General features: G+C 41.4%; 1 protein-coding gene across 5 annotated transcripts in view; it reads left to right on the top strand.

Annotated features, from left to right (window-relative positions):
- Positions 1-23,993, top strand: part of KIF26A (kinesin family member 26A) — a 98,405-nt gene that overhangs the window by 46,353 nt on the left and 28,059 nt on the right. For all 5 annotated transcript variants that reach the window (XM_083839432.1, XM_083839433.1, XM_083839434.1 and 2 more), the window contains 2 exons: positions 4,948-5,114; positions 23,633-23,816. In XM_083839432.1, the coding sequence (XP_083695558.1) occupies positions 4,948-5,114; positions 23,633-23,816 (351 nt within the window). The remainder of the gene's footprint in view (positions 1-4,947; positions 5,115-23,632; positions 23,817-23,993) is intronic.

The raw sequence follows: 23,993 nt of genomic DNA on the forward strand, positions 1-23,993 counted from the left end.
TTGCTTGCTGTGGACCTGCCAGCCTCAGTTGCACGTGTGGATGCTGCCAGCCAAAATGCAGCCCATCCAGCTGTGCTCCCATGCCCTCAGGATGGGCATGCCAAAACCCTCGTGTCACTGACGCAGGCACTGATATGAAGCGCAGAGACATTGGCATGCATGAACCTGCAAAACACCTGGTGTCATATTTTCAACCCTTGCCCTTGCTGTGCTGTTACTGGTACCAGTTCCTCTGTGGCTTCAGAGTAAGGGGAAGGAGCCGTACAGAGCAGTTTTGGAAATCCTTCCTTTGAGGATTGGCTGGTTTCCAGAGGGTTAATGGATTTTGTCACACCCAACTTTTTCTAAGAAAATAAAAACCATTAATCTCTGGATGGAGGCCTGTGACGTTTAAAATATTCAGTAACACTTTATAGTGACAGGGTTGTGATTTCTGTGTTTGATCGTGAGTGATTTATGAGAATTTAGTAAACAGAGAAGCGCAGTTCCCTTTCAGCCACATGCTGGAGTCTTCTCCCTGTGCAAACTTGTGTGCTTAAAAAAAACCCTGCAGAGCTGCTCCTGTTCCTCTAGAGAAATATTTTCCACAGGCAGTTCCCAGAAGAGCATGGATTGAGATGAAGGAGAGGCATGAGGTAATTCCCATGCTTAATTTAAAAACAAAGCTCACTTACCTCACTTGTACCCCTTCAGCATCTGTAAGTGACACAAGCAGAAACCATACTGTGACAAACTGGAGTGTGCAGGAGGGTCCGATTTATCACTGTTTAGTGTTTCTGCCTCAGGGCAAATGACTAGGACCTGACAAATTTCCTCATACCTGAACTGGATTTTCTTGAACCAGTAACAGTCCTGGTATGCAGCTGCAAGGAGGGATGTGCCCATGGAGCTGTTTCTCCTAATGCTTCTGTGTCCTCCCTGGTTTGCTGTTGTCCTCAGGTATTCTGATTTCTCTTCTTCCCTGTGATCCATCTTCGCCTTTCTGTACTTCACTCAGCTGGGATGGTGCTGGTCCCCTAGGGCTGAGGTGGGCCAGCCTCAGATGTCCAATTTTCCAGAAGAAATGGAAGGACTTAGGAGCCTAAATGCAGGAGCAAGTGTGTGGGATTGCAGCCTGGAGGTGTCTCAGGACATGTCCTCCTGGGCAGCCATGTGCCTGTTTGGTCCCTGTGCCAATGGGGCTGCCCGCCTGGTTTCCACCAAAGCTGCAAACCATGCACAGAGCTGAAAATGGGCAAGATGGGAATGTGGCTATCAGCGTTTTAGCCATGTAGCCATCTCCCATTTGGAAAGCTGAAGTGAGCTCCCAACTTATTTACCCATGCTGAAATGTTGCCTTAGATAGGGATGCTGCAAGTGCCTGTAGGAAGGCTGACCCTGCCCTCCTCATCAGCTGAGAGATGTCACTCCCGTAGTGAGCTGAACGTGGTTGTGCTGGAAAGTCCTTCCACTTTGTATGGTGCAAGCAGTCCTTGAATCTTAAACTGGGAAGAGCTTGTTTGGCTTTTTTTCCAGCTTCTCACTGAGAGGTAGCATCAGTTTTCCTGCAGTGTTTAAGAATTTTAATTGAGTAATTGAAGACTTAGTGAAAAAGGTATGGATTGTCTTCCATGCTAGTCCTATGATGAATTTTTTATCTCGCATGTCTTATTTCACTTTCCTCTCTACAAGAGTCAATGCATTCTCCTTAGCTTCCCCTCATCCTCCTTTGATATAAATTAAATGCATAGAACTGTGAATAATACTGCCAAATTTACCTAAAAATTACAGTTTGAGTTTTAGAAGTGTCTAATGATTCTGGGAATGGCAATTTACAGATATCCAGTTTAGATACGTTGGCTAGCAAACTGGTGGTTGAAAAGTATAAACCATCTGCTATCTGAAAAATGAGGTTTGATTTGGATATTTCAAGTTAGATGCCTGATATACCCACAATCATTGGTCTCTAAGAAATGTGGGCTTTTAAGTTCTCATAGAAGAAAAAAAGTGCTGAAGAAAGCATGTATGTTATCAATTTCTTATTTTTTTTTTTGTTAAATGTGAATAGCTTTATGGGAACTGACCTGTCAGAAGACAAGTAGAGCGTTTACAAAGAAGCAAAACCTGGTCTGGTTAACAGATTCCTGTCAGTTCTTGTAAATCTAGCCTGCTTTGCTGTAAAATTCCCTGAAGTTTCATGCTAACTCTACAGATTTTAGTTTTAACTTCAGATTATGCTGTCACTTAGGTTATGCATGAGTATGATTGGTTAGAGACATGTTGCTTTTGCATTCCTTTTTCAATATGTTGTTTAAATGTGCTTTTCTTTGTTTCAAAATCCCGCTGTCTAATACAGCTCCATTAAAAGTGAATGGAAAAATACATTTGAGCTTGACATATACATATTGAAAAATACATTCAGCTTGACCCTGTAATTTTTAATCTGAGCCAGTGCACGTGACGGAGGGTTGTGGTTGTTTTCCTGGCAGAACATGTGGGAATATTCAAGCACTACTGCTAGTCTGGCAGCGGCTGCTGGTAGGGTTCCTCTCTCTTGTTGGCCGCTGGGCATGGCAGGCCCTTGGCATGCCAATCTGCAAGGCCCACGTACCAGCTCCAGCATTTCTCACCCCTTCTCTTCAGGAACCAGTCTTGCTCCACCTGGCTTCATCGCTTTGCTGTGTAACTCTACTTTCATCACTCAGATCGCTTAATTGGGCGAAGCCCAGGGTGAAGCATAGCACCGTGTGTGCCAGTAGCGACACGGGGCAGCCTGGTGTTAGAGCTGATGCAGCAGCTTAGGTCAAAGATCATAAGTCTGCCTTTTCCTCATCAGCATTTGATTGTTTCTGTGACTTCTGTGTCACGTGTTCTTGTGCTGGTTATTCTCCTATGCATCTGGTGCAGATTGCTTAATTCATACATTGCTAAGCCCATAGTAAGCTCTGCTTATCAGTAGTGCTTTGTGTTGGTTTGGCTAACTCAGAAGGTGGCACATTTGGATCTTTCCCAGTCTGCTTTTTTTCTTTTTTCCTCGTGCCATATACTTTCTGTAGTTGGTGTAGGTTAATAGCATACACTTGCTGCTTCAATTTGTTCATGCTCAAGTACCTGTTTTATTCACCACCTACCTCACAGTCCTCCTTACTCCATTACTTAATTTTTAGCAAGTAACCGCATGAGCAGATCTCATCCTTTTCCAGGTATCTCAGTTCCTGGTTGTCCATGTGTGGTGGTTTAACACCAGTAGATCGTGGCAGGGATAGTTTTCATTTTTCTGAGTATGTGTTGCTGGCACACCATTTTTTTGTGCCATTCTTGACCTCTAGTGGTGTTCGGTCTCAGCTTCTTTACCTGCATTGCTAAAATATTTGATCTATTGAGACTTTTGTATGACAAAGTGAAGGGATTTTGTAGAGGGTTATTTAAAGCTTCAAGTTAGGCTTTTAGCACAAGTAACTTCACTAGGATTAAGTTAATCTGTGTGAATATTGTTCTGTGTCTCAGCCTCAGATCTCTTAGGTGAGGTCTATAAAAGTGCTTTTTGGTGTGGCAGTCTAGGGTAAAGCATTAGTCAGCCACTCCACAATACTGATAATATTAATCTTTAAAGAGCAGACGTTTGGAAGAGCGGAGTGCACTTTCTTCTTCTTGACTTCTCTGGGAACTGGGAATTCAGCACTCAGAACCTATGGGAATGAGTCCAAATGAAACTCCAGATAGCCTTTCATGCATCAGTCAAACACTGCTTGGTTGGCAGAGTTTTCTTATACTTGATACCTAATAATGGGGTTACCTCAGTTCTCATGAGAACAAGTCTGTTTTTTTATTGTATGAGGAAGTTGAGGGTGTGCATAGCTGGGAAGGTGCTGTTACCGAGTCTGTGTATCTGTAGTTGTAAAACATGATCTATGGCAGCACAAAATTTAAAATTTGGTGGCATCCCAGGAAGTACTTAATTGCGTTTGTGCTTCATTACAAGGCTGTCTCCTTTTCCGTAATTTATTTTAGCTAATTAGTTGGAAATGTCAAAGTAGTATTTCAGATGACAGAAATATCATATATTATCATACATGAAGCAATTAACTCTTTTGACAAATATTTATTGTGGTGTCTTCTTTAATTAAATCTTTAGTACTCCTAGACAGAGAGCAGGTTTTCCCTAAAATGAGTCCTTCCCAGCACTGTCAATGAGTATTTGACTGATGGGACTTAATTGAACTTGATTCTGAAGGAGGTAGTGGCCTTGGCATCATGATGTCGACGTGACACAATGTCACAATACAAATGTCTGATTTTTTGGCAAAATCCCCAAAAAACCACCTCCTTCCAGACTCCGTCTCAGATACCACAGATAGGTTATGCTGGAGAAGATGCATCTCCAGCCACTCCTCTTTTCCCACTGGAACAGTTTGCAGGAGACAAAAATGCCAGGTACTTGTGCTGCTAAGATGCATAATGCAGACAAGCAGGGCTGTATACATGTTTTAAAAAATCAATTTTTTTATTTAGTTCCTGGAGTTATTCATGTGGAAACGTTACAAATGTGACCGTTTGGTTAGTTCCTCTTACACAGATAGGTCTCGTAGATGATGTGCCACTGAGAAATAATTCCTGACAGTTACAACTGAACCAGATAAACAGTTCTGCCAGCTCCCAAATAACACTGTAAAACAATGGGTTCTGCTTATCGTTTTCCATTTCTTCATGCCTGTCAAACTATTTAACTGCACATTACCCATCACAATAGGTTTCTGTGTTATTCTGCTTGTCTGTTACAGTCATGGTTTTTACCTTCTCTATTGCAGGAACTTCTGTGGTACGCCTGTCCACTTGTGTCTCTCCTCAGCCACTGTTGGTCTTCACGTTTGCCCTTGCAAAGACACTCTTTGGAAGCACTGTATGTAATTGCTCCATGTCATGCAAGAGTATTAACCTGTATATGTGTTTTTTTCTCTTTTTTTCCAGGCAGAAACAGCACCAGAAAGTGGCCGGGATGGACCCAGCGTTCAGGTCAGCTCAGGGCAGAACAACTTGGACCCCACGGGAACAGGTGGCTCAGTGGCCTCCCAGAGCTTGGTGGCTCCAGCCGGAGTCTCGGCAGGTACCTCAGCTGCAGCTTCATTCTTCATAAGGTAGTTTGTCATTTTTCTGTTTTCTGTAAATGCTTATGGGTGTTCAAATGGTTGTGAAATGCTTTGAGTCTTTGCTGCAGGTAGAAGGTGGAGCATTTGGTGCTGGTTGCTGAGAGGTGGAGTTGGTCCTGTGGTTGTGACTGTAGCTTTCCACTGCCACAGGGGAGCAGGGATGTGATGGTGACATCCCCTTTCTCACTCTGGACGCCTGAGCAGGAACCTCATTTGATCAAAACCCAATAATATGTGCTGTGCTGGTCTTTGTATAGTCCTTAATGGACATTTCTACCTGTAGCCAATCTGTTATTGCGTAGGTTTCCTTGAAGCAGAAGCTGAAGTAATGAAGCTTTTCCACTCTGATCAAAATTAGGAGGTTTTTATTTGCATTTTTATTCAGTAGCATGGCCGGATGTGCAAATGGAAGTTTTTTTTCCCCGCAGTTGGTAACAACAGTTAAAACAATTTAAGACATTAGTTTTTTAGCAGCAGCCTAGAACAATCTTTTTTTTGGTTCTTGGGTCTTATAATGAAAATAAGCTGTTGGTTTTGTTTGTGAAATGTTTGTTGTAATTAGCACTGTTGATTAAATGCAATGTGCTCTCAAGCAGATGGTATTTAAAACAACAAAATTCAGGGCTTTGTACTTGCATTCCAAACTCCTTTTTTAATTCAGAACTGAGCATGTTTTTAGACAATATTGAAAAACGTATGTCTGTGAATGGCATTAAAGTAAAATTTATGCACTAACGATCATTTTTATCATGTAAAAATTGTATTGTTTCTCTTTCCTTAATCTTTAATTCTTTTTGCAACATCAAAAAACAGAAAAGGAAGTTTAGTGTAAGTTATAATCTGATCTCAAAAAGAGCTCAGCTTCCCAAGTCCTGTTAGAGAAGACCATGGTACAATGAGTCTGAACCATTATACGCCTACATACCACCATGCCTATGTACGCAAGAGACTGGGAAGGGTCTACCCCAAGTATTGCGTATGGAAGTTCTAGCATTGAGTCTGTGCCTGCAGGCTTAAAGTCAACACAGAAATGGTTGACAACAGAGAATAATCCACGTGAGATAGTTGCCTGAAGTTAGTGGAAGTAGAGAGGAAATTAAGGGGAAAAGCTCAGTTAGACATTTGTGGCTTTTTTTTTTAGTTACCTAAATAAGGACAGATGAATCCACTCTAACGTACCTAGAGTGGACAGCATCACAGCTTTTATTACAGTATTTCATATTGTGGGTGTGAACAGTCTGATTTAAACTATTTTTTTTTTTCAGGGTGAATCTGTATGTTCTAAACTAATGTAAAGGCTAACTTTACATTAGCTAAGCTGGAGAATTCAGAAAATAAAACAACCCCCTTAGAATTGAAAGAAAGAAATTGGTGCATAATAATCTGAAATAACATCTCAAATGTTTTCCTCCCAGTGATAATTCTGTCAGTGGTCAGCAAAATGCATTTCTGGTTTTGTTGTAAAGAAATGGATCCTTGCTAATGATTGTCATTGACTTAATTCAAAGATTCTTGAAGTCAACAGCAAGACTTCAAATGACATCACTGTATGTTGGATTAGGCCCTAATTGCTTCTCATGAATCTGTCTTTGCCCTGAGTGAGCTGGAGTTTTATAGCTAGCACATAGCTGCTAAAGCTAAAACATTTTAAAACCCATTAGTGCATTGCTTATTCCCTACCCATGTTTCCTCTGTTCAAAATTCCCTTCAAATTTTAACCAAATAATAGGCCTGGCTGATTTTTTTTTTTTTTTTTGCACAAAGCACTTGTGCGTTTCTTTCTTTTAACAGTTATCAGTTATCTGAAGTAGTTTTGTAGCATTTTCATGATCTTTACTCACAATGTGTTGCAGCATTAATTTCTCAGTCTTCCAGAGTCCATCTAAGAATCTTTTGTTCCCTAAAAGCAAGCACTCAAGAAACAAGTTCAGTTATTGAAAACACAGATTGAAATGCAGAAAATCATATGAAAGTAGGGGGAGAGAGATTCAGTTTGATCCACGGCAGTTGCACATATGTCGAGCAGGTTCTCAGGTGGATACCATTGCCTAGTCCTGGCCAGGCGTCTCCATCCCCATTGGCCTTAACCTTTTCCTGCTGCTCCCCCTTTGCTTCTGATGCCTCCTGCCACGGGGACCTACAGAACAAAGCTTTGGTGCTGCCTCTTCCTTTCAATCCTGAGGTATGTAGCTCTCAGGACAAGAGGAGAGGAAGAGGAGGAAATCTTCAGGGGTGAAGAGAGACAGATGCTAGCAGAAATTGTGATAGAAGGATATCAATGGTTCCAGTGATTTTCTTCAGTCCTGGTAGGATATCAGGGTTATTTGATCTAACCTTTCCAGTCCCATCTCTTCCATCCCTTTGCACCATCCAGCTTACAGCACTTGGTGGAAGGTCATCCCTGCCTTTGAATCCTTTGCAGTATCATCCTTTTCTCTGTCCTTCATCTCTCATTCAGCTAATTCTCTCTCAGCAAGCACCTTGAGATAAAATGGCATTGGCATTATGCTGCAGTCCCTATTCATTGTAATTTCTAATTCTTTCCTTACCATCCATCTCCTCTCAGCCACTTAAACTGTGAACTTCATAGCAGAGCCAGTCTGTTACTTGAGTTGTGCAGAGCCTGGCACATTTTTTTTTCCTTGTTTGCTACTGGAATAAATGCAGTTAATATACTGATGATTTTGTACACACTTTTTTTCTAAAATCCTGCCCTCTTTTTGAACAACTCTACTGAGTGCTTCCATCTTCACAGGAGTCCTTTTGAAAAAGGGAAAGTAGATGGGACTCTACCTTGGGAAAAAGGTGGTTTTGTCATAGAAATAAACTAGCTAGGCAAAAATATGCATGTATATTAACTCTCAGTGTATTGGGGTGCATGGTTAGTTAGTTTGGACGACAAAGTCTTCATAGGTTTCTTGTGGAAGCTGCGTCTGTGATTTACTTAGCAGCAGTAACAGTAGATCCAGAATTTTTCACAGGAATAAAGGCTTCCAGTAGTCTTCTTCATGAAGTAGCATTAACTGTGTTTGTACAGGTCCTAGCACAATTAGCTTTTGGGCTGTGGCATGGTTTGCTGGCAGCAGATAAATGTCTTTTTCACATTAAAACTAGAGTCTCTATTCAGTGAAATAGCACCCTTTGACTCTTGCTTGTGGGCTGGCTTGTTCCTGGGAAGGGAGGAGGTCTGTGCAGCTTTTTTTTGGGTTTACTTGTTTTTTACTCCACTTTGCTCCTCAGTGAGAGTTATAGCTTTGTGTATGTAGGGTCACAAACTCAGAAGACAATACAGAAGGGTTCATGTCCTTACATGAAAAAAAAAAAAAAAAAACCTACAGCAAAATCTTTACCTGGTTGTGAGAGGTACATGTAGTTAAAAATTAATATCTTTAAGATAGTCTTTGCTGTGAATGCATTGGTTTTGTTAAGCATATGTGAAGCCAAAATTTACATATTCATCCAGAGCTCTTTCTCATTTGAATGTCATATTTAATTTCTTCAAGATTAATTATGTTGTGCTTTTCCAAAAAACGGGGGGGGGGGGAAGAAAAGCATTTTATTCATTACCTAGAAATGCAGAGTGTCTAGCACAGAAGTGCTAAGTATTCAAAATCAAAGCCAAATATTAGAAACAGCAGACAGAAGCGTATTAAGAAATTAAATCAGTTTTTAAGCCTTTTTCCCTCACTCTGATCTGTCATAGAAGGAGAAAAGCTTTGATTAACGTCTGACTTTGTCACACAAGCAAATTGCCAGATATTGCTCAATGGTCATGTTACTGAAGGACTGGAGGATTTAGAAGAAAATGCAGCTTCTCAGTAGGTCACTGTCAGAATAAGAAAGCCTGAGCAAAAAGTACAGCTCATGGGCATTGATGGGTGTGAAGAGGTTCCTGGTTTACCCTTACAATGCAGGTGACGCTTAACCTCTAGTATTCCTCAGATTTAAGAAAAATGGAGGTTGCTTTGACCATTGGCATGGAGTGAGTGATGCCTCGCTGCTGTAGTGGCTCCACACTTTGAACCTGTTTCCAGGGCCATTTCCTTTTTTTTATTCTTCTTTCTCTCTCTCTTTTTGTATAAGCGACCTGAATGTGCAATTACCAAGTGAAAATATGCAAGATAGCTGTAGGACTCTTCCGTGGTCTGAATTCTCTTATGCTCACAGCTAAGCAAATATTGGCTTATTGTGGTAGAAAGCTGTAATAAGCTGTCAGGTCTTTTGTCAGACAGACACCTGGGGAAGAGAGGCTGTGGGGTTTCCACGAACAGGCAGCAGGGCAGTGAGGAGGACGAGAATGGGAATGCACTTTGGAAGAGGTTAATTGCCTAAAAAGAACATGCCACTCCCTTGGGAGAAGAATCAAGGCCCCCTAAAAATTGAAGCCGTCGGGTGATTTTTGCCTGTTGGTGGCTGGTAGCAGTCGTGGCGGTGCTGCCTGTGCTGCTGGCTGGGGTTGTGGAGCTTTGGTGGGAGCGTGGCTGTCTGGCCTTGGTGCCCCAAGGCGAGCTGGAGGGAAGGTTTGAGCAGTGATGGGGCAGCTGAGAGGAATCAAAGCAATTTAGAAGGAATGATGTATAAAGCCAAGAAACCCTGAGCAAGGTTGAGCAGAAGACAAGCTGTATTACATTGCCTTTCTTAAATATTAATCATCTTTGATAGTGGATTATTTTTGTGTCTTTTCAGGCTGGTTTGGTCACAGGGTTGCACTTGCTGCCACGGGACCACTGACTTTGAGGCAGGGAAGGAGCCGTGTATATGCAGCTGTTTTCCCTCACATCTGCCTGCTTTTGTTTGATGAATTACTCTTCCAAACATAGCACTCAGTATGCGCTCACTAGTTTCTAAGTCTCTATATCATTTGCAGTGTTGCTGGGCTTTGCTAGATTAAAACCAGTTAAGTTAATAAATCTGGAGAATCATAATGGTGAATCACACCCATTATCTTTCCACTCTCGTCATATTCCTGCGTGTTTGGGAAAGCTGTGTCAATTTAGACATGACATAAAACATTACACATGATACACTTTTTGCAAGCAGCTTTTCTTAACAAGACATAACATACAAGCTCTGAGTAATGTAATTGAACATCTTAAGAGTTAAAATAAGCATAGTCGTCTTTTCCTTGATTCAGGATATTCCATCATATTGTAATGCCTGTGAGTTGTGGATTAAAGAATCTAATTATTCACTAATGAGCAGTAATGGTACATATAAACTAAGGGTCACTATCCTATTACAGGCACCTGATGGTTCACTGATAAGCATTTGGTCATTAGATTGACCATAAAATATAGTCAATAATTGAGGTTACTCATAGAGCAGACACCTTATCAGCTCTAGGCATGGTGGGACAGCTTGTCAGTACTCTGTGTACTGATTGTGCTGTGACTGAGCATATGATTAGGGTATTGAAGCAGTCTGTATCTAATGAAACTGCAGGAAAGGCATAGCAATATTAGCACAACCACTAAATGACTAATGTGTTTTTGTTCCAAGCCTCAGACACTTCAATTAGTTCCAATAAACTCTGATCTAGTGTAGCGGTAGGCAGAGGATTCAGATATTTTGTGCACAAGCTTTCATTACACTAGTCAAAATTTGTAACGTTTCGGGGACAGATGAAATCTGCATGGCTTTGAATGAAAAACGATGGAAATAATAAAGGCTGTCATTACCATTTTTACTTCACTTTTTCAGTTTTATTTTCGCATTTTTTTCAGATTCAGAATCCTGTCTGAGACAATAGCTGCTGCCTGATTTAAAAGATGAAGCTGACAGTAGCAAATTAGATGTCTACATGTTCTGCTTTAAGATCCACTCATGCAGTTCATGTAGGCTTGTGCATATAGATCTAAACTTGGAACGTTCCTTAGCATTTTGTACCATATGGAACATTAGTCAAATAGCCTGCCTCTTGAAGGCTTTTGTAGAGGTATTGATTTTACTGTGCTTCAAACTGTTGCTGAGAAAATAACCTCAGAACCATTCTTTTATGATTTTTTTATTTTCCGTGAGGATGCCTTAACTTGCATAAATTATTTAATATGGTGAAGGATGCAAAATGCCTTTTGTCTTTCTGAACTGCTGTTCAGGCGTCTGTGATGCGACCTTGGAAAGTAACCATAGAAACATGTTAAAAGCATCAACTGAAAATCAGTAGTTCGGTTTGACAGTGATGCAAATTCTGTGAAAGAAGATTATGATGTATTAGGAACACTTGAGGCATATATTACTGCTAACCTGTTAAACCTGATTATTCCATGACTATCAGTACTTTCAGAATTTAATGCAGGGAAAAAAAAAGAGCAAAAAATGAAACATACATTTATTTTTTTTAAGTTGCCATGTTTAAGATGTTTTTAGCTAAAGCACTTCAGCCTGCCATTCTCTGTCCTGTTAAAAGCAAGAATTATATTTCTGCTAAGCTCATAATGTAGTTCACCAGTTTTCTGTATTTAATAGCTGTAAACTTTTGCCCTGTACCCTGCTGGGATATGCTGGTATCCCGGCTTTGTGCAGAGCTGGCACAATTTAAATCTCTTTGACAGCTAAAGTAGATAACTAGGTTATGAATAAGTAGTAGTTCACCAGAAGGTGAAGAAAATGTGTGACTCATTGGGTCCTGAGCTAGACCTTTTAGTGCTGACCTGTGGTAGTCAGGCTAGTTTGTGAGGCTGAAACAGAAATGCCTGCAGTAGTTACGGGTAACTGTAGTAAATTTTTGGCAAATGACGAGTCAAGGGAAGATGCAGAGTCAGTTGTTAAAGCTGCCTTGTTCAGAGTAGTCCACACCCAAGAAATCATACGTTGAGGTGCGTGGGAAAATTAAATTTGAATTTAATTTTAATTAATTTTTTCACCCAGGAAAGCAAGGTACCAGCTCTTTCCAGTTAAGACTGCCTTGCTGGCAGAGATATCCAAAGAACCGTGCGTGCATGGTTTGTCTCCACTTCGCAGCGTCGTGGCAGTATCATGGGAGCCACAGAGCTCTTCCAGGGACATAACAACTGTCTGACATTAATGCAGCACAACAGCCACTCGGAGGAGGATCAGTCCTTCTTCATTAAATGCCCTACAGTGCCCCGCTTTCTCTTGCTGCTGTTTAATGGCAGTTGGAAGCCAGTTGGGAAGGGTGGCTGATCAACCTGTAGCTTGGGGGAGGAGATACAGATGTGCAGATGAAGTGAAGCATCCAGGTGTTTTAGGGGGAGCCAGATGTGTTAATTCCCCTTCATGAATCTCTCCTCAGAATCTGGTGGGCTGGAGCAGCCAGCTCACTGCATGCTGCTGGAGGGGGAGACACCTTCCCAGACCCTTTTTCCTGGCTGCGTGGAGCAGGGGAGAGCAAGAAAGCCCTCACACAGGTGTGCAAATGCAGACGGAGCGGGTGCCACCAGACAGCTTGCCTCATCCTGTCGGTGCCATGCCGCGGCTGCTGGAATGCATTTACTAGCTGTCCCTGGGGTGCAGACATGACCCGTGCCTAGCACAGTGCTATGTGGGGACAGGAGACGGGGCAGGGCGTGTAGCATTGTGCCGTATCTTGTATCATCTTCAGGCAGCTTAGGCTTTTCTAGTTGCTGTGGCAGCATAATACTGCCTATAATTAAGGCCAAACAAAACAGTGTACTTTAGGTATATCCCATTTCTCTTTAGCCCATAAATTAGAAGATAAGCCTGAATTTAGTAGGCTTTGTTCCCGGAGACAGAAATGACTCTCAGAGCAGCATGTTTAAGAGCAGGACATCATTACTGGTATCATTGCTAATACTGCATCATACATTTACATAGTGCTTTATCAGCATATGGTAAGCCAGGTTCCCTGCTATGAAGAGCTCGTCCGTGAAGACTGAGACTGATGAGGCAAACAGAGATGAGACAGAGCTGCAGTTCAGCAAAGGGAGGAGTTAAAGAAGTTGAAGCAGTTGAGAAGAGAGGAAAGGTAGAGTTTTGGACGTCGGTACTGCTGAGCTGAGCACTGCTGAAAGCATGAAGAATGTCCCAGAGGTCAGTAGATCGGAGATTGGGATATAGCTAATTAATATGGCTAATTAGAGTGGGGAGGAGACCCTGAGTGCCTCGATGGGTAATATGGGAGGTTCTGGAGCACCAGAGGCAGCTCACCAGGAGATGAAATGACTTTTTGAGCTGCTCTAGGTGGCTCTGTTATGACACTATTGCTGCAGTTGAGTGTTGGATTAGTTCTATGTTCTGAGATGTTTGTGATGCCCAGGAGGAAGAGCAAAGCAGAATAATTTACTACAGATGTGCTCACAAATATGTGGTAGGTCAGAATTTGTGCCTTCAGAGCTGCCCAAGTTTGAATTTATAGAGACAGTGATTGACAGTGTGTGCGTGTGTGTGTGGATAAATGGTGGTCAGTGGAAGGGGTTTTAAACTAGGGGAAAGTCTGAGGTATTTATGGATTATCTTGTTTGGAGTCATGCAGATATTTCTATTGTCCTGTCTCTGATCTTCTGCTTTCCTGAACTTAATATTTTTCCTTTCATTTAGATATTTTTCATATGATCCTTTTTGTATTTTCTCATTCATCCATAGCTGAATGCACCTGCGGTTTACCTGAATATGTGGGATTTCAATGTTATCTAGCTTCCTGAGCCAACTTTGTCCCTTTCTTTGTGCCCTTTGTGCTTGTCGAGAGGAACACCTCTCTGACCTCCCCCATCCCAGCCCTTCCCCTCCGCTTGCTGCTTTAGCTTCTGGACTCCTGAACATCAGTGCTTGTTCCGACCCTGTTATTTGGGGCTCCCCAGCTTGGCAGCCGTGGCAGCTGCACTGGTGGTTTTGCTGCAGCAGGAATGAGGCATTCCATAGGTAAAATGATAACGGCGACTTTCCTGTGGGGCTGTAATTTGACAGTTTGCACCTGTCTCACAACTTTATTGGGGACTTTCAGGCTCTTTCAGTAACACACTTAACTATTTTAATGCTTTATTAAGACAAGACAGATTTAGCAGTCGAAATAGTGAAATCAGGCTGATACTTACTGGAGTATTTAGCTCTCGTGGCTGACTTGCAGTCTCTGCTACTTGGTTTACTGTGTGTTGGTTGTGGTTTGTAGGGCAGGTGGATTTTCAGCCAACACTGGCTGTGTTCTGAGCTAGACCTCTTTGCTTGCTTGCGCTAGTGGCAAAATGAGACACTCTGCTTTATCACTCACAGCAAACATGAAAGGTCAAGGCAAAATAGGGCACCAGCACTACAGCTGCAGAGCTTGACCGACTGCAAGATCGCTCAGGAAGTACTTTCATATTCTCTCTCAGTAGCAGTGAGTTTCATCTTTATAAAATTTCCCTAATTCTTCCTGTCAGAGGATGGAAGGTGTTTTTTTTTTGGTTTTTTTTTTTTTGGCAGGATACTTCAAAGCGCTTAGCCAGTACCTCACTCAGCATCGGTTAGTGCTTCTCTGCCCATCGCCGTTGGGGTTGCTTTCAGCTTTGTTGGGTTTTTTGTGTCCTCACTTACTTGTGGAGCTCACTTTCTGAGAAGCAGTGCCCTGTGGAGTTTTTACTGGAAAGAAATGACTCAGTGGAAGTTAATTGGCATAAAATGAATCTAATCTAAATGTTATTAGTGAAGCTAGTTGGAGTCCAAGGCAAGCTTCAGAACGTTATTTGGTAATACATCTCCAGCAGGTCTTAAGGAGTTGCTTGTTTCTCCTGAAATTTGAATCCTTGGGTCACAAATCAAATCTCTCCATCGGCAGTGGTGGGAGAACACGCATCTTACATTTTCCTGATAAGTGCTGTTTTAAATGGTGCTGCTGTTTCAGCCTGTTATACCTCTGAGAAGCACTGCTTCAGAACTGAAGTCAGTTAAATAAATCACAGGTACGCTGGGCTTTAAGAAGCCCGTGTGTCCCTCCTCTGTTTAAAATTACTCATTGCGTGGGCATACGACTTCGGTGGTTTCCACTGCATCATTTAGTGCTGTCAGTGCCCATTTAACTCCAACACTAGGAATAAGTAAATGCCCCCCTGAGAAGTTATTTGCCTAGCACTATAGGTGTCAAGCCTTTGGCTAAGTATCTTTAAAAAAAAACCTGGCTGAAGGAGGGATGTACTGTCTGTGGATTTTCTAGATGTTTGCTGAGATGTGCAACAGGTGGAGATGGAGGTGATGAGAAAGGTATGTCTGTGGGGATGGTGTGTTGGGGTAAAGGCAGGTAACCTAAAAGCATAACCATCCCCAGAGCTTTTATTTTAATGGAGGCTCTACAGTCACGGATGCTACCTTATGTTCAGACCCTGATATGTGACTGGGAATGAGAATATCCTGCATTATGTGGACCTAAGTTCACTCCTCCTCTTTCCTGTGTGACTTTTGCCTGAACCTCGTGCTTCAGACGAACCCTGGGTTAGCCCTGTGCTGCCTTTTCTCTCTGATCCCTTCCAATCACAGATGTGCCTACTTCTTCCCTGGAGCAGCCTGAATGAACAGAATGCTTTTGCTTTCCATACCAGATTGTTTTTGATGAATAGCATGGAGTGTAATATCCTTTGTAACAAAAATAATTTATTGCCTGATGATAAGTCATTTTGATACTGGCTTCTTTCTATATATTGGGAGCTGGTATTGCAGGGAAAAATGTTAAATGATCTATTTAAGTAATTACTTTAATAATGAATGGCTAGTTAGCAACATTGTTTCTGTTTCATTACTTTTCAGTTTAAAAAATGGCTTTATTACTTTTTCTTGAGAGAATACAAATGAGAGTAAAATTTTGCTTTCCTCAACCTGTTTCAGGAGTCTGGGTCTTGCTTGCAAATAAGTCCAACTTTTTTTTTTTTTTTGCCTAAGGTGTGTGATTGATGTGGTTCTGCCTGCTTTAGCTCAGTTAGTTCATTAGACAGAGCGAGACAACATTGCTGGCATTCAGGTAGCTTTTCAATACATAGCTATCTATGCTATATGCGACCCAGGAGCTGACATATTTCTATATTAGGTGTTGACAGCCTTGCTTACATAAAGATTAACCTACACAGGTTTTCAGCAGTTCGTCATATGGTACAATTGTAAACAGCGAGCATAGAAGTACAGCAATATGTTCATCTGCTCTTGCTTTGTTTAACATCATTAGTGAGCAGAGCTGGAAATGTTATGTGGCAGGCTGCGGTGACTAGCTGTTACTCTGCTGTGTATGTATGTCAGTTCCTGATCCTTGGTTCCAGCTGCTGAAGAAATGTTCCTTGGCCAGAAGTGTCTTAAATCTGCATGCTGAGGAGAATACGGAGCTGACGCCACTCATGACAATTTTGTAGCAGTGACCTCAGAAACTGATGGTCTGGGAGAGTGGAAACAATGGTTGGAATGTAAGTCAGTGAAAGCTCTTTGTCAAGATCTGCTCTTTGGTGTTTCTCAAATGTGGAAATGAAATTACAGAGAAGAGCTGTGAGAATTCCTTCTTGGATTCCTGTATGCAAATCACTTGAATGCTTTGAAAGTGCACTTGGTTGGTTGCTTCTGTTTAAATAGTAATGGGTAGTTTAGAAGAGGCATCAACTCTTGGGTCTGTACAGCATGGGAAAGGTCTTCTGACGTCAGGGGTACTCTGCAGGTTTGTTTTAACTTGTCATCTTCCAGAGGTCTTTTTCAGTCCATCTCAAAGTGGCTTTGCCTGTTTTTTCTGTGTGGTGCCTGAATTCAGGTGGATTTCAGCTATTGCTCACCTGTCCATTAGGCCTCGATTCTGTACTTGATGAGGATGTGAATAGAGCAGAGGGAAAGCAACAAGGGTGATCATAAATCAAGGGAACTTGACCTGTTAGAAGACATTGGAAGGCCTGAGGTCTGGAAAAGAGAAGGCTGAGGCACAGCAGAAGTCTTCACACAGATAACAGCTGCTGCAGCAGAAGGAAATAAGCTCCTCTGCATGTCTGCTGGGGAGGTGAAGGGGGAAATAAGGAACATAAATTCTAGCAAGGCAGATTGATGAGAGACATGAGGTGTGAATTTTCTAACAGTAAGAATAGGTAAAAACTGGAACTGACTGCCTCGGGAGGCTGTGGACTTGCTTTCCTTGAAGTTTGTAATAACAAATTGGAGAAATATATAAAGGGAATATGTTAGGTGAAGTTCATCCTATGATGGACCTTGGAGAATGTGTAGAAGATGATGTTGCTAGTATGTTAACATAGCTGATATATTTTTTTCCTGCTTTGCTGATTTTAATAAGAGATAGTAAGAGAAAATTAAGAGGTCACTCAAAGTGAGAGGCTGAAATTCAAGCCTGAATTGCAAGATCATGCCATGTGCAAGAGGCAAAGCATGAGCTTAATCTCACAGTGGAGATGCTTTCTTTCATAAGGGTGGCTTGGTAATATCCTCACAATATTAGATGTGTTTTGATACTTTGGAATGTTTTAGAATGACGTTTTTCTATTGAAACTTTATTACCGTCAACCATTATAAAAATGCCATTGTTTGAGGCTGTGCATCGTGATCCAGACAAACAAATTATTTATTGAAGAAGGGAACCACCAAAATTAGGAACATCAGTTGTTTTTCCTGTTAGTGCTTCTGGACAGTGTTGCTGGGGCAGCTAAGCAAACAAAGGTTTGGTGCTGTACTTGTGTAATGATACTGAACTGGGAAAGTCAGAACATGCTGCTGAAGCTATGCATGCATCACAGAAACCTATTAAGCTTGTTCTAGGGGGAAGAACAGGCCATAATCTAAAAACTTAATTCATATTTTATAAGTGATGCCTTGGACAAAATTTATTGCAGAAATAGAGATGGTGTCTTTTATTTTTTTTCCAGACCTTCATGACAGATTTAGACATTCCCAGCTTTCTGTTTAAAAATGGCTCATTCTGAACTAGATTTTATTATCCAAACTGCCTGCCATAACTGAAAACTGATACCTTGCTTATTTTTAAGTTTGCATGGAGTTTTGGGCAGCAACTGTACTGTTTCATTGTGCTATCTTTCTAATTTTAGAACCACAAATCAAAAGTAATAACAATAATAAAAGTAATAATGCCAACCAAGTTTATTCTGTGAGTTGCGGAAGACTTGGGACAGAATGCTGCAGGGTGTATTGTAGGACATCCGTCCATTTGTTGTCTGTATTGATGAGTAATTAAGGAAACAATAAGTGGAACTGCAGATACAATGACAGACTGACTTTCCCACTGCTTCTTTTGGAGATGGCTTGCAGTGGGAAAGGCTTGGTTATGTGATGGAGGGGTGATGGCTGTGTTGGGCTGGGAGCTGGGAAAGTTCAGAAGAGTCCTGCTGTAGGGCACAGACTGATGCCCAGTGCAAACCTGCACCCAGAATTTTGCAAACTTTGTGGAGGGTTCAGAATCAGGCTAAGGTTTGGTCCTGAGATATCTGTCAAGGTCAAGCCAAAACTCCTGAGTGTGCCCTCGAGTAAACTCAAGTTCAGGATATTTAAGGCTTGGACTGTACATTTCTTTGGCCTTGACCTGCTTGGCGAACCCCTAAGGATTCTCACAATATGAATAATGACAGCGATCTCTGAAAGATAAGGCTGGCTAATAATGCTAAAGCTATGTTAATATGTAATGGCTCATGCTGAAATGAATGTGCAGAAGTTTTCTTTTATTATTTTGTCAGTGGAGCTTAATTGGAAGCAGGACTCCCAGTTCTATTTCTGACTTGTGTCAGTTTGTCTGCAAGCCCACCTTGTCAATTAAATCCTCTGCATCTGTCTCAGTTGACTCATTTCTAGTATGTGTCTCAGACTATATTTTGCATCACTCTTCCTTATGTAGCTTAATAAATGTTTGCTTAACACTTTGTGGGATTCTGTAAGTTTGCGTTGTTGTAAAAGTTTAAATTCTAGTTTTCTTTTTCATGGAGAAATTATGCCCAGAAGGAACACTGTTCTTTAGGGATTTAAATGGTGCTGTTTACTTTCACAGCTATAATGCGCAGAACGTGAACAGTGAATGTAAGCTAGAAGCAGCTTGCTGTACAACAGAGTATCTGAAATGTCGCATTAACTACACAAACAGAATTTAAAATAAAAAATTCATTTTTTTTCTTTTTAATGGGCAGGCTTTGTAGCTACTGTTGTTGCACAGTCTTATTCCCTAGATGCTGAACATTATGTAATTGATCTGGCCATGCTTTTCCTCACTGGTCTCATCCATGCATGGCAGAAAATCTAGTAATCTGTAAATTGTGTTGGGCTAAAGAACAGGTTACAGATTGTCACTTGTCATTTGATATTTGAGTGCTCCTACATGTGCCATATATTAGTTTTATTTTCTACCATGACACCTAGCTATGAGAAGAGAACTCTCTGGAGCATCTTAAAAGACATCTTCTATTAGAGATGGAAAGAGTTAAGCAAAATGTAGATAGTAGATCTCACAGCTAGAAGTAAAAATAATATACATGGGTGTCTCTGAAGCTTTAATTGGAAGGGGGCATAAGAGAGAAAGGCTTAGTTTTCTTTTCAAGAATGCTTCATGGAAGTGAGCTAGGAGGTTGAATGGGCAAAACCTAAGGTAGGTGGAAAATGTGTATTTGTGAAAAACAAATTACTGTAACACTGAAGTTTTGCATCCTGTTCTCTAGTGGTCATAATTTTCCATGCGAGGAAGAAAAAATGATATTGCAGGAGTTCAGGCAGTCTACCATGGAGAGAGAGGTGGATTTAAAGGCCTTGTGTGGGAGACTAAATTTGAGGAAGAGATGTGAATAGGCACAGCATCTACAGAAAGTGGTCTGGTACGATCCCAGACTGTGCCCTTCTGGTGCTAGACAAAAAGGGCCCAGTTTACGAGAGCTTGGCCTTGCCTGTGGTCATGGGACAAATTCCACCTGAGGAAAGGAATGCTGGAGAAAAAAAGGATTGGTAACTCAGGTGTAAATTCAATAATGGGTTGTTGGATAAGGCCTGTAGGAAACCCAGCACTCTGGAGCGTCCCCGCAGTGGCTCCCTTTAAGTACGTATTCTCATGATTTTTACTGAAGTAAGGAGTTTTATGCAGTTGGATTTTGTTTCATTTGGTTGGGCCCATGTCCAAACCAGCCTGGCCTGTATTTTGGCCTAATGAGTACTTGGCTGGGATACCACCAAGTATATTGCTGGTGCTGCAAGAAGCGCATAAGGATTGATGAGCCCTTCTGTGGTTCTGTTTGCCTGGACCAGTCCAGGAGCCCAAGCACAGCATATAAAGGCTGCTGCCCAGCTGGCTTTTGTAACAGTTAAAGAACTGACTGTGATTTTTATAGGAACTGGAGATGACAGCTACTTATGTTCATATTCACAGTCTAGAGTTTGATAGTTATATCTTGTTTTGCACCAGTTGCTCTGTTCTTGCCACTGGCTCCTTAACTTTCCTGTTTTAGGAAACAAACAAACCCAAGAAGCTGTTTGGTACTGCTAGTGCACGATGTCTGTGATGAGAAACAACCCCATTTTGATGTCAGGTAAAGTGATTCTTGCATTCAAACACAGAGAGCTTATAATTAAGCTTTGTGCACTGCTACTTGAGAAGAGATGCTTTTTAAATATGAACTGCACACATTGTTATTAGTGCTGTTGGCCTGTTGCCTGTCAAAGCAGCGATTATTTTCTACAACATCTACTTCAGTTCCTCTGCTTTTTCGGTTTCCTGTTATCCCACATGGACATCTGCAGTCCCTTTGCCAAATTCCTCAGTACATCGTGGCACTCCAGACTCATAGGAAGAGGATTTATCAGCACAATAGCAGTTGATTGCTTTAGCTAGCATATGGCACTGTCCTTTGAACAGTGGAGGTTGTAGAAAGCATGTGAATCCTGATGGAAGTAAAGCAGTTTGAAAGGTGGTCTGTCTTGGTGGGGAAGTTAAGATAACTAGTAGTGGATTTGGTGTCATCTTACAATGGTCCAAAACTGTGTTACTGAGCTATTTTGAGAGATGTTATATTTAATAAGGCTGACTTCTCTGTTTATTTATGTGTTTTGCTTAGCTTGGCCTTTTTGGGTGCATTTGCTTACTGACGGTTAGTGCTTAGTTAGGTGCTTGAATAAACAAATCCTGAGTAAATTTGTTCTTTGTATCCCATTCTCTTTTACATGTTTCCCAGAGGAACTCCTTCAGCCAGATCTATTGAAGGAATAATTATTTCATCAGGTTTTAATGTATATCTTGATTGCACTTTGAAGACGTTCTCTTGAGGAGTTTTTATCATTTCAACAAGGGATCATAGCATGTAAACAAGGAAATAAACGTTACCTTTCATATTAATGAACAAGATGATTAAATAATAACCACAATTGTTAATTGGTACTTGGAGAGAGAAAGTAATGACTGTCTTGAGTTCCACAATGAGAGTACCAACAGTTAGAGACACTTTTCTGCACAATAAAGCTGCATATTTAGGAGGCATTAAGGTTTTAATGTGCAGCTGCAACCCTAGTGAAGTTGTGCAACTGTTTGCCTGGTGTCCTGTTTCAGGCATATGTTTTCAAACTGAAAGAGGTATTAGCAAGGGGTTTGGGGGTTTAGGCAGTGAAATCAGTTCTCATTGCCACTGAAAGCCCGAGGTTTTGTGTAAATTCATGCTTGCAGTATTTTGCTTCACCATAGGATACGGTTCCTGCTGGTTTCAGGATGCAGAAGGAGTCAAAAGCTGTTTCTTTCCTCAGAGGCAAGAGTCCAACTTGTCCCTCACAAGATAGTGGCTTCTGGCTCCCTCTGAGTTTGGAAGTAGAGCCTCATCTTTTCATCACACAAGTCTTTGTCCTCTTCTAAATACTGCAGTGTTTGAAGAGGGAGAAGGAAGCGCATTGGGGGTCCACAGCTCCTGATGTTGCTGAAGGAAAAAGGAGTTTAACACACAGGTCGGGGAACGTAGAGCTTCAGGCTGGGAATTATGCAGAGCTGTATTCTGACTCCTGCCCCTTGTACTTAGCTGTGTAATCCTGACCCAAGTGAGTAATTTTGTTCCTTGGACACAACCAGTTCTTTGTACTGTAACTCACTTGAAGCAAGTAGTGCTGCTGGAAGCAACTGTCCCCTCCTGCTCTGTGCTCCTTTTTGCTTCTGACCTGCCATAAATATAAGTGAAAGAAGAGTTTCCTTCTCTGATCGGTTTACTAAACTGAGGCAGCCTGAGGCTGCATCATCACTACATTCCTGGCAAGGTTAGGGGTCTAGATTTACCCTGAATTGGGGATGACTGCAAAGCGCTGCCTTAGTTTTTTCATGTGTCTTCGATTATAATACTTTACAGATAGTGATGCCAATTCATTATCACTGAAAAGTACTTCGAGAGTTTGGGCTGAAGGGCATGATGAAAATACAAAGTAGCCATTGTATAAAGAGACTTTTCTGGTCATATACTTCTAAACTGATTTATCCGAAGGGAAAGGCTTTTATATTGCAAGCAGGGGCTAGAACAGTGCTTTGCTCCTACTGAAGACCTGTTGGCATCAGTGGCATGGTCTCAGGTCACCCACAGATACCGGTAATATAACACTTTGCATTTTTGCTGGCTTAACAGTCATTCAAAATGATGTTGAAGAATAGCATGTTGGATTCTTTTATGATATGTATCTGAGGGTGGCCTATGTACTGTCAGTCTCAGGGTCAAATCACATACATTCAGGTGACAAAACTCTCCTTGGCTTTGACAGAGCTGAGATTTCACCATCACTGCCATCCTCAGTTGCCCAGTGAGTGTCACTAACACAAATTTCTGTTCCGTGCACCTCTGCAGGGTGTTTTGTCCCATGCAGGTTTTGATGCAGAGTCCAGGTTCTGGTTTTGTTTCTTGCTATGTTTGGTGTTGCTGGTGGGGAACAGCAGAAAAAAATGATTTTGTTCCTATTCTTAATCATATGGAATAATGTTACAATTTTAATTGCATGTTTTAATTTTTCCTTCTTCATCTTTTTTGTTTTGAAATTCTGCATTTCAAAAGCAGGATCATTATCATTTAGAACATTAAAGCTTGTCTCTGTAATAGCTTTCCCTTTTAATGTGGAAGAATGGAATTGAGGAGGAAAAACCAATCTGTCTCGAAGGAAATTCTCTGTTATCTAAGGGTTTTCAGTGCAGCCAACAAGATAGGGTCTTAGGCTCAGCTGACTTGGAGTGTCTTTCTGTGTCTTGAGTAACTTGTAGTGTACAAAGCATCACTTTTGTAATGTTATCACCAGTAAGATCCATGCGGTTCTGCCAGTGACAAGGGGATTATTTCAGCTTTTTATGATGTCAGTGAGATTTTAGTATTTTAGGATTCAGCTGTTAAGCTGTTGGGGGGAAGAAGGGAAGTTAGATTATAATTGAACCTCTGTTGAGGGAGAAATTAACTGAATAATTTGCCTGTATTTTTTTCTACCCAAATTTCCTTCTATTAGTCTCCTGATGTTTTTTCCTTATGAAATCAGGTTAGAACACAATGACTTGATGTGTTAAACAGGCAATGATGCCAATGAACATCTGTTTGTCTGGTCCAGATTGCCATTAACACCTAGTAACATTGTCCTTTCTTGCTATTACTTTTATACAGAGCAGCACAGAAGCTTAACCTGTCTTCGAAGAGAAAGAAATACCATCCACCCCTGCCACACACACATGACTTCTCTATTTATGCTACTAACTTTAGTGGCATCCTGCAGCTCTGTCCTCCCCCAGCACCACCATGCCTTCTGAGAGCTGTGTCCAAAATCAAGGACAACCCTGGCATTGGAAAGGTAATTTTGTATTTCATTTTTTTAAAATAGGTTTATAGAGTAATTCTAGTGGGGCTGGAAGATTTCAGCCTAGAACAAGGTTGGATAAGCTCAAGAGAATGGTCTTGGGATAGAGAGAGAGAGAGGCACATCTGTCTGAATGTGCCTGAGAGCTGTTATTTGTTGACTTTGGAAAAT

The sequence above is a fragment of the Anser anser genome (genome assembly GCF_964211835.1).
Source record: "Anser anser genome assembly, chromosome: 5".
In the NCBI taxonomy this organism is placed as follows: Eukaryota; Metazoa; Chordata; class Aves; order Anseriformes; family Anatidae; genus Anser; species Anser anser.